General features: G+C 35.3%; 1 protein-coding gene across 20 annotated transcripts in view; it reads left to right on the top strand.

Annotated features, from left to right (window-relative positions):
- TCF12 (transcription factor 12) overlaps nt 1-17314 on the top strand; it is a 348736-nt gene that overhangs the window by 308182 nt on the left and 23240 nt on the right. For 11 of the 20 annotated variants that reach the window (XM_070579213.1, XM_070579180.1, XM_070579223.1 and 8 more), the window contains 3 exons: nt 4446-4524; nt 11837-11910; nt 13766-13972. In XM_070579213.1, the coding sequence (XP_070435314.1) occupies nt 4446-4524; nt 11837-11910; nt 13766-13972 (360 nt within the window). Of the gene's footprint in view, nt 1-4445; nt 4525-11836; nt 11911-12925; nt 12998-13765; nt 13973-17314 lie in introns of all 20 variants that reach the window. The other 9 variants (XM_070579162.1, XM_070579171.1, XM_070579153.1 and 6 more) reach the window with 1 other exon arrangement.

The following is a 17314-nucleotide window of genomic DNA, read 5'->3' as shown; positions in this document are numbered from 1 at the left end:
CACACCTATTTTGTATATAGCATCAGAGCATTTTGCTAAGTCATAGCAAGGTTGTGATGTATACCTCAAGTACAACCTCTTCCTTCTTTGAGATTAAAGAAGTTGTCACCAGTTCTTGACATGCTTAGGGATTGTTTAATTATAATGATGGAGTTATCAGAGAAAATAAGGGTTGATAGTCTGCTTATACCCTCAAAAGCTCATACTTCCCTAATGATGTGGTGTGGAGAGCAGGACTAATTCTCAGAAATAGTGAAACTGCACCATCTTGTTGTTTTCAACGCTTGTACTATAAAACTAATTTGTAAATGAATTAATCTTTGTAACAAGATCTTTTTCCCCACTTTGGTATTTCTGTTATTGAATCTCATAACATGAATACTGAGGTAAATACTACCATTTACCAAGTTCTGCTTTTTATCAAAAAGTATTATAGCAAATTTCAAGTGCAGTTTAATTGCTCACCTTTTAAAATATTGAGTAGCTACTCATACAAGACAGTGACAGACAATGACAAATTCAGTGTTGAACAATATAAGTCCCTGCCTTCAGAGAGCTTCCAGTCAAGGAGAGAAGATAAGACAGATATTTAAAAAAAAATGATAATATAGAGCATAGTGTGAAGTAAAAGACCAAAGAGAAATACAGATTATTTTAAGAGTATAAGGGAGGTGAAAATGAGTGTAAATGGGGAGATGCCATTTGAGCTGAGCTTTGATGTGGTATAGAATTCCATCAGGGAGAAGTTAAGATACAGGCATTTTGAAAAGACAAGTTATGTTCAGAAAACAAAAAAGATATTTTGTTTGGATAACAGAGTACATAATGTTATAAGTAGGTTAGAAGATAGAAAGATATTTTTGTGACCAGATTATGAAAGACGTCAGATGTCACTCTGTTTTATTTAGTAAGCAACAGGAAGCACTGCATGGGATTTGACTGTTCAAAACTGGTTGAGGATAGTAGCTCAGGCAATTATGTGTGGGTTGACAGGAGCAGGGAATAACTAGAAATGTAAAGACTTGAATAGTTGACCCAAAGTTCTAGTAAATGTTTAAAGTAGTGTCTTGGAAGTTAGAATGATATGTGCCTATCCCAGAAACAATATAGAGAATTGTGGATATTGCTGTCTTTGGTGGGAAGGATGAGGGACAGAGGAAAGGAGAGGGAGGAGAGAGTGATTTTGGTGACCCTGAGAATGGTGGTGCTAACTGAGATAGAGGAAATAGAAGAGTAGAGATGGGGGGAGTATGGAAGCTTGAGGGAGTGATGCAAAGTTTGGGTTTGGACATGCTGAGCTTGAGACGAAAGAAGAATACGTCCAGATGGAGAAGTCCAGCAGCCAGTATGAGGATAGAGATGTCAACTTAAGAGGCATTCACAGGATGTCATAGTTGATACTTTATGACAAATGGTATTACCAAGAGGTAAAACACAGGTAAATAGAAAACTGAGACCAGAGCTCTAGGGAAACCTACTTTAGGGGAACTAAAAGAGTAAAAGAGAGGTGGAGCCTAGGTAAATACATGCAAGGATTTAAAAGAAATACTCAAATGGAAACTTCTTGCAAAGATGATATTCATTCTTTCAACAGGTATATGTTTACCAGCACTGCTGTAGAAGCTAAAGCTACTGCAGATTCTATATAATTCAGATTTTGTCTGAATAAGACAAAGTTCTTGCTCTTCTGGAGCATACGTTTTACAAGGGGAAAGGGTAAGAGACAGATAATAAACAAGTAAACAAATTTAGACAATTAGGGATTAATGTAAGCAGTATGAAGAAAAAAAGTAGGAGGGTGTGACAGAGAGGGAATGCTGTTTCTCTAGTGCTTTCATGCTGTTAATCTTTACACAAAGAAATAAAAAATCAGTGAGCTGATGTAGAGCCAGCCCCAGTGACCTAGTGGTTAAGTTTGGCGTGCTCCACTTTAGTGCCCTGAGTTCACTTCCCGGGCATGGACCAACACCACTGTCTGTCAGTGGCCATGTTCTTGTGGTGGTTCACATACAAAAAGAGGAAGATTGGCAACAGATGTTAGGGCGAATCTTCCTCAGAAAAAAAAATTATTCTCAAAAAAAAAAAGAATCATTGAGTTGGTCTAGTTATGATAATCAAAGTTTTGCATAGAACTGAGACATTTCTCATTCCTCATCCAACCATCATCAATGTTATCAACTCTTTCATCCCTTACTGGTTACTGTAGTCAAGACGTATTACATAAAAGTTAGCATCCATTGTTCATAAACAGATATAATTATGTGAATCTTAAACATGGGAAATAGTGATTTACAAAAGTAAAGGAGTATGTTGAGATATGTTTTTGTTGAAGTTTGGTGACCTTACCTAATTTACTTATAAAGTTGAAATAAATCACTGTATGTATGTAGGCCACTAAGAACCAAAATGTGACCTTTAGCTAATTTTCACGTGTCCCTGAATTTTTAAAAAGGTTAACAACTTTAAGACCTACAATATTGATCTTGTAACATACTGCCTCCCTATTACTAAGTCCTCCCATAAAGTCTTTTGAAGTCTTCTTGGTAGCTTTGCTTTTGCAAAATGGCTTTCTAACTTCAACATACAATTTCTAGATCTAGTAATTTGGAGGGAGTTGTTGTTTAAAGGTATTTACAATTTAGTAGCATCAAGAAAATTGGTGTATTTTATTTGAGGCAGATATATCCATTAGTAGTCAAAGGTAAATAGACCTTCTGGCCACTTGCAATTTAGTTAATGCTATCTTCTTTTTAAAAAATGAAAGCTGTTATGTTTGGTGATTATGACTTGTGGAATTTTGTTTTACATGAGTTTGTCCCAATGTCTGGCTTTTTGGTATATTATGCTGTCTTTAAAACAAATGCTGAGACCCCTTATATGCCATAATTTGGGTCTCTTTAAATTCATTAGAGCTGTAAGCTTACCCACAGCAAGGTTATTTCTATTGCATGACTCTTTGCGCCCACAAGTAGTTTTCCTTTTAAAAATGTTTGACCAGGTGCCTGCCCCGTGGCCGAGTGGTTAAGTTTGCATGCTCTGCTTTGGCAGCCCAGGGTTTCACTCGTTTGAATCCTGGACATGGACATGGCACCACTCATCAAGCCATGCTGAGGCGGCATCCCACATGCCACAACTGGAAGGACCCACAACTAAAAATACACAACTATGTGCCGGGGGGCTTTGGGGAGAAAAAAGGAAAAATTAAAAAACAATAAAACCTTAAAAAAAAAAATGTTTGACCACAATTTATCCAGATAAGTTGATTTGTCTGCTCTAAGTGCTGAGGTGTGAAGATGATTTATTATGCCCGTTATAGGAGTAGGATTGTCCTAGAAAAGGCTATGAAGGATTAAGGAGACTTTTTAAAATATTTAAGAGTTAAATAGGTAAATTTGAATGAATCTGTCACTATTTTTTTTAGCAATATATAATAAATATAAAGTACTGCAACAAAACTTTAGCCAAGATACCAAAATTTATATATCCAGATATGTTATTCTCTTTAAAGAAGACCTCTTAGGAGGTAAAGTCCATAAGTAATTTGGGGAACATTTTTTGGGTTTTTGTTTGGTTGGGGTTTTTTTTCCATTTTCCTCAAGAGTAGCAAGGTACCCTTTGAGAGCAAGTTTGATTTTTTACAACACTCACACATCCTTTGGAGCTGAATTTGGCAAGTCTCATTGGTCAAACAGAACTTTTTAAATGAGAAATAAGGGATAACTATTTAAAAAATTATTTTCTTTGGCTTTTAAAGCTGTTTTTAAAGACTGCTGTCTTCAAAAGGTGAGTTAATGGTTTCCTGAGATAATTATGTTTAATGGGTATCCCTTTTCTTAGATGGTATTTTCTAGAAAGATTATCAGATTTAACTTTATAGTCACTTCTCTTTTTTGTTCTAACAATTAGAAACTTAAATTATTTTCAACTAGAATAATAAAGAAATAGATATCATCTATTTTATTCCTCTCATATTCGAATATATGTGATATTTTTTAATCCTAGTTTTAAAACTGAGTCTTCTATAGCCTTTATATAATGGAATAGTCCTAAAATTGATGAAACGGTTTTTCACTCTGAGTCTTAGAGGTGGCAACTTGGATTATAAAAATAACTCCATGCAGGGGGCCAGCCCTGTGGCCAAGTGGTTAAAGTTCCACGTGCTCCACTTCGATGGCCCAGGTTTGTGAATTCGGATTCCCGGTGTGGACCTACTCCAGTCATCAGCCATACTGTGGAGGCGTCCCACATACAAAAAGTAGAGGAAGATTGGCACAGGTGTTAGCTCAAGGCTAATCTTCCTCAAGTGAAAAAAGAGGAGGATTGGCAATGGATTAGCTCATGGTGAATCTTCCTCACCAAAAAATAATAATAACTCTGTGCAAATGGATTTATGTTTTTGCTGTTGTCATATATTGATATGTGTATATCTTTTGTTTTCTGGTTAGATTTATTCTCCTGACCATACCAGCAGTAGTTTTCCATCAAATCCATCAACACCAGTTGGATCACCCTCACCTCTCACAGGTAGGCTTTTGTTATATCTAACTACTTAATAATATGTGTGGGGCTACTTGGAAATATTTGAAGTTTGTTTATTTTTCAATAAAATCCAGTAAAAATTCATGACAAAAGTCATTTAGATTTTGAGAAAACATGTAAGCAGAGCCTTCCTCTTGAGTTCATTTTGGTGAGTATTGAATTATTTATTCATACCTTCTCCGATTCTTAAAATAATTTGTGATAATTTATAAGAACAATTGTTATAATAGGACAAAGATAAGGCTAGGCAATTGAGGTGAAGATAAAATATGGAGAAGGAGATGAATCAAAATTTTTCATGAGATAGCATAGAAAATAAACAAAACCTTTTTAGAAGTACATGTAACTTCTTTCTTTCTTGTTCTCTGCTTTTTCAATGTACCAGTGTAAGACTTAAAGATGAATAACTGTTTCTGCTAGATAGTTTTTCTTTATTTTTAGGTCCACTAAGTTATTATGTCATGTATGTATGTAAATTCTTGGTGATAATGCAGTTTTTTTGCTAAGGAAGAGAACTCTCTATGAATGTGGATGAATGTTGTTAGTGGAGTTAAATAAGTGATTCAGATTTGCTTTACTTTTTCCTGTTTTTTTCATAATAGCTTTAACAAATTCTAGATATTGTCCTACACTATAAATTTGTTGAGATACAATTGTTACTGTAAATAGAAATTTTTATATTTATTAGAAATAAGTAAAATTAAGGATAATGCTTAGTATCTGTAGGCTATACTTTTAAAACTTGAACTGTATTTTTCTCAGCAGTATTTGGAGAAAAACCATGCTAAAGAAGAAATATTAGTTCTGAGGAAAAGATATTAGGCAACTGAGTAAAAATTGCCATATTCTTCCAACAGTTGACCTCAGACATGATTCTCTTTTCCTGATCAAGCCATTATTATTTAAGTCCATGTGGTGGTGGTGGTACTATTGTTAAGCCTTTTTGCATTGTTCAGGGTTTCTGAAAATCAGGGCTCCTAGTATGTCAGGGCTTTGGCCATCACCTGTGCTTTGTGCGTTAGCCTTGTGACTCTGCTAAGAAGCATTCCAGTGTAGAGATGATGAACTGATGGCAGCTGCTTTCAGCTATTAGTGGGTTCTGCCACTTTCTCAGACACCATGGCTTCAGCTGTCTAGTAAAAGTTGAACAGCTGTTCCCCACGTAGACAGGACTATGAAAGACCCATTGACTTAAAGTTGTTGTTTAACAGAGAGCTGAAATTACAGGAAGAATGATGTAACTTTAACCCTACTCACCCTCTTGGCACAGTTTTACTGAAATTATCATTGTCATTTTGCAACAACTTATTTCACTTTCTCGTCTGTGGTATCTATATTGGCCCTTACTATGTGTTCCCACTGCCTCTCCTCCTCTGCCCGGTAAGATAGTTTTCATTAACACTGGGTGGGAAAGCAGGCAGCAGAAGAGCTAGCATCTATAAAGGGACCTCAGTAAAACAGAGAATCAGAGACTTAGACATTTTTCAAAAAATAATAGTCCAAAGTGAGATCTCACATTTCCTCCTCCATCTTTATTTGGTGTTTAATGGCTAATATCCTCTTTTCCCCTTTAATTCAGCTGATTAATGAAAATCTGTGGCCCATTGAATTGTGTAGTGCAGGTATCAGTAGGCTTCTTTTTCAGTTCAGTCGTAATCGAAGAAAAATACTTTCAAATACTCCCACTGAAATGACAAATTAAAGACTGATTTTATGCAGGTGTATCTCTCTCCCATCTCCTATACCTAGTGTTTCCTTCTTATTATCACATATACACACACACACGCACCCCAAATTGGCAGAGCAGATATGGAAACGGAATAGGAAAAAAGCAAAGCATGATGCAATAAAGTATTCACAGTTGAAGGGAAAAATGAAAAATAGCAAACCAAAGCTCCTCTATAATATGCAGAAATTATTTTCTACCTTGTGTGGCAGTGGCCTGTATCTTGAGTGGAAAATTCTACCCACTATGTACTCTCTACATTTGCCCTGTTCTTTGTGTCTGAGAGTCAGTCAGACTGGGCACAGGCCTTGTAAGGATAGATGCACAGATACAGAGCCACAGAGGCAGCCTCTAAGGCAATCATCATTCCTGTTTAAATCCTACTCATTTTCCTTGGGAACTTTTTAGGCCAAAAACATACATTTCTACCTAGAGAAAGCTTAGGAGGAAGCTTTTGATATGATGATATTGTGTCAGTTAGGATGCTTTAGGCTGAAAGGAAGAGAAACTTTTGTCTTGACTGGCTTAGGTAATAAGGGGATTGGTTGTCTTGTATGACAAGAAGCCCATAGCAGGTCAAGTTCCTAGACCATATGTCAGGGCACTTGCTCTACTTTGCAGTTTTTCCTCAGGCTGGTGGCAAGACAGCACTTCAAGGTACTACGTGTGGGCATACCTGTGTCCAGTAGAAGAAAAGGGACCATCTTTTCCTTGTCTTTTAAGAATCTTTTTCCAGAAGCCTCTTTAACAGATTTCCCCTCATGACTCATTGGCCAGCACTGGGCCTGATACAATTGCTCACAACAGAAATGGGACCACCATGTTTATCTTAGACATCAGGGTTTATCCCAAGAGCTAAGAAGAGAATTACTCCTTCCTGGTTCATACTAGGAAAAGGATAGACAGACACACACCACAGACAAAATCAGGGCTCTGGCAGAAAGGTAAAAGAAAAGAATGGCTGTGTCTATTAGAGTTGTTATTTGGGAAAAGATACAAATATTTGAGTTAAGAGAACGTCTTTACAAAGGGAACTTGGAAAGCAGGCAAGCAAAACCATGTTTTGCCTTTCTTTGCCTCCTTCTGAAATGTAAATGAATTAAAGTTTAGTAATTGCAGTACTCAGTAGCAATCTTCAGAACATCCACAATAAAAATAAAGAGGAAGGAAGAGAGGGAAGAAAGGAGTCCTCGTTTTTTAATCAATGAAATGTTTATTTTTATCATCTGTCAGTGTGCCTGCTCAGCAGGTTTTCAGTTTAGTTGAGAAAATAAGAGAGAAGAAAAAAAGAAAAGAAGAGAGAGAACATATGAAAATGGAGCTATTAAAATTCACTCTAAACTAGAGTACTCAGGATAGACTTCATGAAGAGTAGGATTTTAAAAGGAGGAAAAAGAGCTTTCTGGGTATAAAGGGAAGAGCATGACAAAGATCCAGGTGCAGGAAAGTGTGTGACCTGTTCATCCAGAGTCATTGAGATGAATGATTACGAACTCTTCACGTTTGGAAGTGTGAAGCACTGAGATGGAAAGGTTGGCTGGGGCCAGATTGTGGAAAGCTCAGCACTCAGCACTACATTAAGGATTATCCAAACTTTTCCTTGCATGAGGGATCTCATGAAAGTTTGAGATTACAAAAGAAACATTTTACAAAATAAGAAAATGCATGGTAAATGGTCCTAAGAATTTCTCTCAGCCACATAAAATGTTGGTATGTATTCCCTAAATTTATTAACCAGGTTTATTAGGTGAAGTACTTACAAAGTCCCACTCAGTGTGACAGCAGATCAGAAACACTAGGTAAATTTTATATTTAGTGATCAAAGAAAGCCTTTCCAAATTTTCTAGCCGCATAACTCAATTCTTTTATTCTAGTCACCCAGCTAGCATGTTTTCTGGAAATGGTCTTATTGACCATTTTAATATCAGGTATGTTTATTATAATCCTACTTGAATAAGAGCTAACTTTCTGGGGTAGTCACTAAAAAGCCCAGGGCAATTACAGAAATTTTTAACTACATGAAGAGTTGAAAGCTTGTGCTTATCTAATAGAAGGGATATATAAGCCCAAAACCTCTGTATATGTCTACACCAGATATCAGATGACACGGAAGGAAGGGGGGAGGTAATCCTGTTCTGTAGGAAACCTCTGAGGTTTCCAACCTTTGCACTTTTGTTTTTCCGTATTTGTGTAATAGCATTACAGTTGATGATTACAAGCTAGAGACAGAGATGCCAGTATGATTCTAAATTTAATCTATGTATTTTATTCACAGACTAGTTTTACAAAAAGGTGAAGATGCATGTATGTCTAGAGTTAGAGACGTGCTTGCATTATGGTCTGTGTCCAGAATTGGAATTCTATTCACAACCCTAAAGGTCTCACTCATAGCTAATAAGCCATCAATGGGCCAAAAGTGCAGAAATCTACATACATTATTTCTTTTTTTTTTTTTTTTAAAGATTGTCATCTGAGCTAACAACTGTTACCAATCTTCTTTTTTTTTTTTTTCCTGCTTTTTCTCCTCAAATCCCCCCAGGACGTAGTTGTATATTTTAGTTGTAGGCCTTCCTAGTTGTGGCATGTGGGATGCTGCCTCAGGGTGGCCTGACGAGTGGTGCCATGTCTGCACCCAGCATGCGAACTGGTGAAACCCTGGGCCGCCGAAGCGGAGCGCACGAACTTAACCACTCAGCCACGGGGCCGGCCCCATACATTATTTCTTTATTGTTTACACAATAGGTCTACCATTAGGAAGAGATGTTAATAATGTCCCATGGTCAAAAAGACCTTTAGGCTCATGAAGTGAGTGCTTTCATATCTTTTACCTCATTGATTGGCCTTATAAGGCAAATTGAAACAAAAACAAAAACTGTGTGCCTGTTTTATAGGCAGGGCTCACAAAATAAATTGACAACACAGACCAACCAGAATGCAGGTCCACTAATTCCTGCTATTCACTAAACTTCCATATCTCCCTTTGAGTTTTACCAGCCATAGGATTGCCTTCCACTGAACTAACCCTGTCCATCTAACTGCCTAGCCTTCTCCTTTGTGATCAGTAGCATGAAGTTTTGAAATGACTAAGTGGGGTTAAAGGAGCTCTGTCCATGAAATATAACTTGGCATTTTTATAAAGTTCGAACTATTATCAGTGATTTAATCATGTTAGTATTCTATTTTAAGCAAATATGTCACAGTGGGACAACTCAATCTATAATAAAAACAAAATAGGTTTGAATATATGTGTATTTTTCTAGTTAATGAATTGCATTTTTGAGATAGACCTTAGCAGTTTCTTCAGATCACTACCAAAAAATAATGAATGTAGGTGATATCTTACCTGAGTAACTCAGTGCACAAATCTCATTCCTCAATGCTAAGCTAGTGAAGAACCACAAAATTTGCCTATTTTGTAAAGCAGATGCATGCTAAGGATTCTGAAGTGTTTAAACATAAAACTTCTGTTAATATTCCACACAAATTAAATAATTTATTGATCAGGCTCCTATCACAGGCTGATCACCTAAGGGGGTTGGGAAAGATGGAGGAAAATTATTGAAAATAAAATATTTTAAACATTAAAGGAAACACTTTTTAAAATAACTTACTCTTTTTCAAAATAGATTTTGATTAACTTGTTATTCACATAAAAATTCATAATTCTACATCAGTGCTTAGAAAGTACTAATGCACTGAAATCAGTGGTAAAGTATTGGCTGGTTGTTTTTATATGAATTCTTCATATAGTCAGTTACTAGGTTGTTCAGGTTGCTCAATTCTACTTGTTAATTATAAAATTAGCCCACAAGCTTCTGTTTCAATGAGCAATTTTAGATTGTCTGTAATTTATTTGTGTAGTTGAATTATGATTACATTTGTATGTCTAGCAGGAAGCCTTTAATGGTCCTCAAAATAATTTGTTTGTAATTTGCTTACATGTAAAAAAATTGTTAGCTGATGAAATACATAATATATTTTTTCTTACAATGTTAGTATTTAAGTTTTTTCTGTATAATCACAGCTACTTGTGAAATATAATCAGGTTATTAAGAATCTATGTATCCAGGTCTTCAACTTACAAAATGTATATGATTAATGAGAATACAGCTAAAGTGAACTATAACAGTTCCAATTTACCATAAGTTTTTGGTTTCCTAAGTGTGGAAATTAACCTACAACAGATCCTAATTGGAACATAGTTTAAAACTTTATTTAGCAATAAATGAGACAAATTAAATAAACCTTCAACTTCTCCCTCTTCAGATTTCTAATATAATTCAGGTTGTCACCAAAGTTTTTATTAAGAAAAATAATATATATTTAATTGAAGGGTCTTTATTACTTTCTATAAATAACTTATTTTCAAATGCACAATCCTGAAATAGTAAAGGTTTTGATCAATTGTTTTTTTTTCTTTTAAAGCTATTTTGTCAAGACCATTAAAACACTACATTCTCACCAACACATAGATGAATTCTTTTTTTTTTTCTTCTTTTGTCCTTTTTATTCTTTCTACTCAGAACTTGTATCTTTTCTTTTTCTATCTTTGTTTTTCATTATATTGCTAATTTTCTAAAGTCAGAGAATAAACATTTAACAAAATCTTTATAATGATATTTTCTAAATTAACTAATGTGTTTTGGTGTAAATGATGTTGGGAAAATTTTTAACAGGTAATCCTAAATGTATTTGAAATTGGTGAATTTGTGCATTACTAAAGGCTCAAGCAATTTGACCTTATGAATTAAGAGTCATAAATATGTTCATGTCTTTTAATTCAGAAATGCTCCTTACTCTCATGACATGTTCTCCGCCCCCCAAAAAACACAATAGTTACCATTCATAACATAGTAATACTCAATTACATAATATAGTAATACTCAATTACTATTCATAATAGCCTGTTAAAAGCAACCAAAATGTCCAGCAGCAAGGTAATGGTGGTTAAGCAAATTATGATCTAGAGGATCAGCTGTATAGTCATTAAGAGCAGGATCATGAACATTATGTAAAACCATGGGAGAAACAGAATTTTAAATTATGTATATTTTAAGTACATTTTCTCAAGATATGTGTGCATATGGGCAAAGTCTGAAGAATATGCAAACATAAAATGTTACGTTGTTTTATAGTTTTTTTCTCTTTGTTTTCTCAACTCCCTGCACTGTTGTATTAACAATAAAGTTTTTTTTTAATGTGTTGGGGTCATAAGTAGCCAATACCATGCTGAAGGCTAAACAAAAATTTTCACATAAATTTATGTGTAGTCATGCATCACTTAACAGGGATGCTTTCTAAGAAATGCATCATTAGGCGATTTTGTTATTGTGTGAACATCATAGAGTGTACTTCCACAAACCTAGATAGTATAGCCTACTACACCCCTAGGCTATGTGGTACTAATTTTATGGGACCTCTGTCATATATGCAGTCTGTTGTTGACTGAAAGGTCATTATGTGGCGCATAAATGTACAGTTATTGAATATCTTTACCCTTTCCGTCAGAATGTTATGAAGATCACCAAGTTAACCAAGGTGTGTGAGTGCTTTTGGATTTTATTTTAACAGGTACCAGTCAGTGGCCACGACCTGGAGGGCAAGCTCCTTCATCCCCAAGCTATGAAAACTCACTTCACTCCCTGGTAAGAGCCTCTTAGAAACATACTACAGGTCACTTTTATCTGATAAAAGTGTGGAGTTTGTTTTTTCATTAAATCTTGAGTAACAATGAAAAAACAGTAGGATAGCATTACACATGAATTCTTTGCTAACAAATGGCCTGATTTAGTTGAACAATATAAGACACATTGGGTGTGCCTTTTACCATCTGTTCTTTGGGACATCAGGCTTCTGGACTCAGGACAGCTGGTATTAAAATAGTGTTATAGGATTTTTGTTTCTTTGACAAATCAAGGGCTTAGTTTTTCTATACTTCTATGTTTACATATAAGAGGAAACTTAAAAAAAAAAAACACAGACCAAGTAAAAGCAAGCAAATTAGTCCAGCAATGCAAAATAGTTGTATATTACTCTTTCTCATATAATCATACTATGTATAGTTTATTACATTTCCATTAAAAATTTAAAATGTATCAATTATTTTTGTCATGAAGAGTGTTATTTCCCATGTTTTCTTTTATAAAAAAGAATATATTGTACAAATTGTACCAGCAAAATGTTACTTCACAAGCAAGGCAGTAGAATGAAGGCACCTGCCTAGGTATTGAGAGTGAAGAATTTGTGGTAGAATGTTAACTACTGTTGATTTTCAATGCTTATCACCAAATTACAAAGTATTATAAAAACAAAATAAGAATGACTTGATGGAATGCTAAGTCATGCTATCATTTAGTAATTCCAGGTTGCAAATAGAAAAGTTCTTTTTCTGTGACTAACAGAACATTTTAAATTAAAGGAAAGTTTTCTTCTCACATATTTTGCAAGCAAATATAAGCAATGTGTGCTATTTAGATGCTAACCTTATAACTTCACTGTTAAATCCCAGCCTTCTCATATCTTAATACAAGTAGATCTCGCAGTTCTCTGCGTTAACTTTACTAACATGTTATGCTGACATGCACATCAGCTATTTCCTCATCTCTTTTGGAGTTAATCTTAACCTGTGCTTTGCCTCCTGTTCTGTCTTGACTTTGCCAGAAAAATCGAGTTGAGCAGCAACTTCACGAGCATTTGCAAGATGCAATGTCCTTCTTAAAGGATGTCTGTGAGGTACTATTTCTTTTAGATGGTGCCTTTTTTATGTTTCAATTAATTATACTTCCTATTATCCATTTAAAATTTTCACGCCTGTACAGACTCCAAAGTCTTTTAAAATCAAACAATGACCATTTTCGTTTTTGTAACAGTATGTAAGAGTAGACTTTTGTTCTTTTATGTTGTTGAGAATGATTCTTTTTAAAAGAGCTCTACTGGCATGTGCTTTTGATTTTAAAAATTCTAATATGTTTGTGTATGGGGCATGTGTGTATCCACAGACAGACATTATTATTTCCTAAGTTTTGTGAAAGAGCATATTTGGATGTGTTCAACATTTCAGATAGGTATGCTTTTTTCACTTAAAACAAAATTACAACTTAAACTTAATGGATTTGAGGACCCTTCCTCAAATTGCCCTCATTTCAAAGATCAGTGTTAAAGTACAGGTTATCTTTTTTTATCAACTATGGTTAATTGAGTATCAGACACGGTAGAGTAGCCTTCATCTTTTGTAGAAGCTAAAAGAAATAACCTCATGGTAGATTAGTAAATTGATTTCATGAAGCAGTAATTTGTTTCTGAAGCTTTGTTAATTTAGCATAGTCTACAGATACCCTTTCTTTGATTGTTGATTTGTAGTGCAGGTAGTGGCTTTTGAAGCTACTTGATATTGCATTTCACTTGCTGTCTTCCATACATCCCAAAGTAGGAAACATAGCGGTTTAGTGAATGTAACAGATACCAGCAGTAACCTCCATGTCTCTCTTTCCATCCCTACAGCAATCTCGAATGGAGGACCGTTTAGACAGGCTGGATGACGCTATCCATGTGCTGCGGAACCATGCCGTGGGACCTTCCACCAGTTTGCCTGCTGGTCACAGTGACATACACAGTTTATTGGGACCATCCCATAATGCACCAATTGGAAGCCTCAATTCAAACTACGGTGGATCAAGCCTTGTTACAAGCAATCGATCTGCTTCTATGGTAAAATAGTGTTCATCTTTTTTGTAATAAACCCTAAAGCCTATTGTCCTAAGTGTTTTTTAGGAGATCTTTGAAGGAAAAGGTCCTTCTTTTGGGGAAAAAAAGACCTGCCTGGTCTTGGGCAGGGTCATTGGTTGAGCATTGGCCCTTAAAATCCTGCTATGATCGTGTGCAAAGGCAGAAACTTTCTACAGGGATCATTTTAGCTTAAACTTGGATTTTTTTTCCAGATGTATAATAATTGACAGAACAGTTTTTGCCTTGAAATAGTGTATAGGAAGTCTGAATAGCAAAAGCAGTAAAGCAAGACTGAATTTTAAGGGTTCTGGTCTAGAAAAGCTGTTTATTATCGTTTGGAACCAGCCTTCAATAGCAGAAGGAATTCAAAATTACTTGTGCAGGTCCAAATATAAGCTTTATTTCCAAATGAAGAAAAAATGTTGAGTAGTTTTAAGAATGGCTATAATTTAAGTGACAATGAAAGGAAACAATTTTAAATTAATCCCCAAAGAGAATAAAATAATTCAAACCATCTTTTTTAAAACATGGTAATTCTTTAGAGGGAAAAACTTGAAATTCTACATGCCTGCACATTAGAAATTCTGTGTTGAATGTCTTACATTATTTTTTCTCCAAACTGTCTTTTAAAGGAATGAAGCTCTTTTTGAACCTGCTGTTTAACTGATACCATGTGTTTGCATGTTTATGGCATGGTTTTTAAGATTCATTGCATGCTGTGAAATAATCTCCTGTGAAACAGATCTTCTAGCTGTAAGCCATGTGATCAAGAGTAAAACTCACCTATCATCAAAATAATTAGGTACCCCAAATGCTGAAGGCTTGTGTTCTGTGAAATAGGATTGGTTCCAGATTTTCACATTCACATCTCAGACAGCCGTTTATATTCATTTTGGAGCCACTGAAGTAAACATCAAACACGGCTGCCTGGTTTCCTGAGAACAGTGATTTCAGCAACTTGGGTGACATTAGGTGCCTGCATATCTTACAACCAGTTGTTTGGTTTTTTTTTAATGTCAGAAAATCTTGAAATTCAAGCTCCTTTTAAGTTAGTTTTTGTTGCTATTGATAAGCTAATAAATGTGAAAACATTTATAAATTATTAAACTCAGAAATATAAGGGAGTATTTTTATCACTATTAGTAGTAATAAAATAACTAATAGTATAAGATAACGTTTGTTGAAATATAAATGTAGAATATCAAAATTCTTAATTATTTTGTTGAAATACTATTTTTCCTTATTTAGAAGAATGACTTGAAAATCAATATATTTGAAGCCCAAGTTTGTCTCAACTGCAGCATCTGCAATTCTTATTCCTCACTCTTAATCATTTTTAATTCTTCATTATTAATAGCTCACTGCTCCCATTCTAATTTATCTGCTACAATATTTGATGTATCTGTGACTCCTCCCAATTAAAATGTAGAGTTTGTATAAAATGGAACTTCTGTCTTGGGGAGGTTGTTTTACCAACTTTGGATAAGAGTTGGAAAAGAGATTTTTCAAAATCCAGTCCTCCAAAGCCATGTAGAAACCTACTGTGGTATAAAGGACTTGTAGTGAGGCCAGTCCCGTGGCCAAGTGGTTAGGTTCGCACACTCAGCTTCAGCAGCCCAGGGTATCGCTGGTTCGGATCCTGGGTGCAGACGTGGCACTGCTCATCAGGCCATGGTGAGGCTGCATCCCACATAGCACAACCAGAAGGACCTACAACTAGAATATACATCTATGTACTGGGAGGCTTTGGGGAGAAGAAGAAGGAAAAAAAAAAGATTGGCACCAGATGTTAGCTCTGGTGCCAATCTTTAAAAAGAGAGAAAAATTTAAAAAAAAAACTTGTAGAGGGAAAAATTGTTTCATTAGATATCACCCTGAAGCTTTTAATTAAGAAAATACCTCCTATTATGTCCTCTAGCACTGTGCTGCCTCAGGGCATCAACAAAAGGGCTGCTAGAGATATTCTTTAAAAAAGAAAAAAATTTAGTCTAGAAAAAAAGAGTCTTTGGAAATGTGAGGTGAATCTGGCCTAGTCTGAGCAGCAGCATCAGTGCCACAGCATCTCAGCTCAAACTGTTGGTCAATGTGTCTATCAAGTTTCTCTCTTTAGTTTTTATAACCTTCTTAGAGGCCACAGAGCTGGTGAAAATCTGCTAGTCATCATCTGCTATATCCACCCCATCCAGATACAATCACTAGAGATGGAGATGTTTCTGTCAGGCTTACCCTCAAAATATAAAGTTATTAAGTGACAAAATCTGACACTATCAGGTGAATCGGTATTCATTTCCCATCCTTCTAAAATGAGCTTTCTAGCTGTGAGTTCTCAGTTTCAAGAAAAAGACCAAAGGATGGAATGAAATGAAAATTGCAGTCCACCGGTGACTCTCCCAACTAAATCTTAGGCTTACTGTTGAGGAAGACTCTTATCTTGGTGGGTCTTACCCATTTCTGAAGACTTCCCTCAGTACTACCTGGAGCCCCTTGCTTACATGTTCAGTACCCACCTGTATGGAGTCAACTCTTTTCATATTCTTGGAGGGTGTGTGGTTTGGGGGACATATTGTTGTAACTGTTGCCAGCCATCTTCAAGAGTTAATCTCCTGCTTTTATTATCCTCTCTTGCCCCCATGTATTCTAACTGATCATGACTAAGAAATGATAATGACAATTTTACATTCTGGAATCACTTTTCTTTTTTTGTCTTGTTTAACTTTCTAGTGGTTTGTATACTTTTCCTCTGTATTAACATAAATTAGTATTTGTTTTAGGCTCCTAAAAATGGAGGTTACGCAGCCAAAATTACAAATCAACCACAGAAATATCAGTTTATCAGCAATTCTATATCACCATGTAGAATTTGTGAGGTCAGCTTCTGTCAAAAATATTTAATTTTCATCATTCCATTTATTTTCTGCTGAGAGTGGAATTATTCTAATAAACATAAATACCATTTCAGGAACTCCACATAATATTTAAATAAAATTTTTGTTGTAATGGATTTTTGTTCTAATGGGCATTTACTGTAGGTCACCATCCTAATTGCAGGTTTTAAATATGATAGTGCTTTCTCTCCTAGCATTTAGAAGAGGAGTCAGCATACTTTTTCTGTAAAAGGGCAGATAATATGTATTTTTGGCTTTGCAGGTTTATGGTTTCTGTCATAACTACTTAACTCTAACATTGTAAATTGAAAGCAGCCACAGACATTATGAAAACAAATGGGTGTGGCTGTTTAATAAAACTTTATTTAAAAGAGCTCCTTTATTTGTAGTAAAAAAAAAAAAAAAAAACCCAACAAATTTGGCCCACATGTCAATCCCT

Source organism: Equus przewalskii, chromosome 1 (assembly GCF_037783145.1).
Source record: "Equus przewalskii isolate Varuska chromosome 1, EquPr2, whole genome shotgun sequence".
Classification (NCBI taxonomy): Eukaryota; Metazoa; Chordata; class Mammalia; order Perissodactyla; family Equidae; genus Equus; species Equus przewalskii.
The sequence above is the reverse complement of the archived record's forward strand: the minus strand, read 5'-3'. Positions and strand labels throughout refer to the sequence as shown.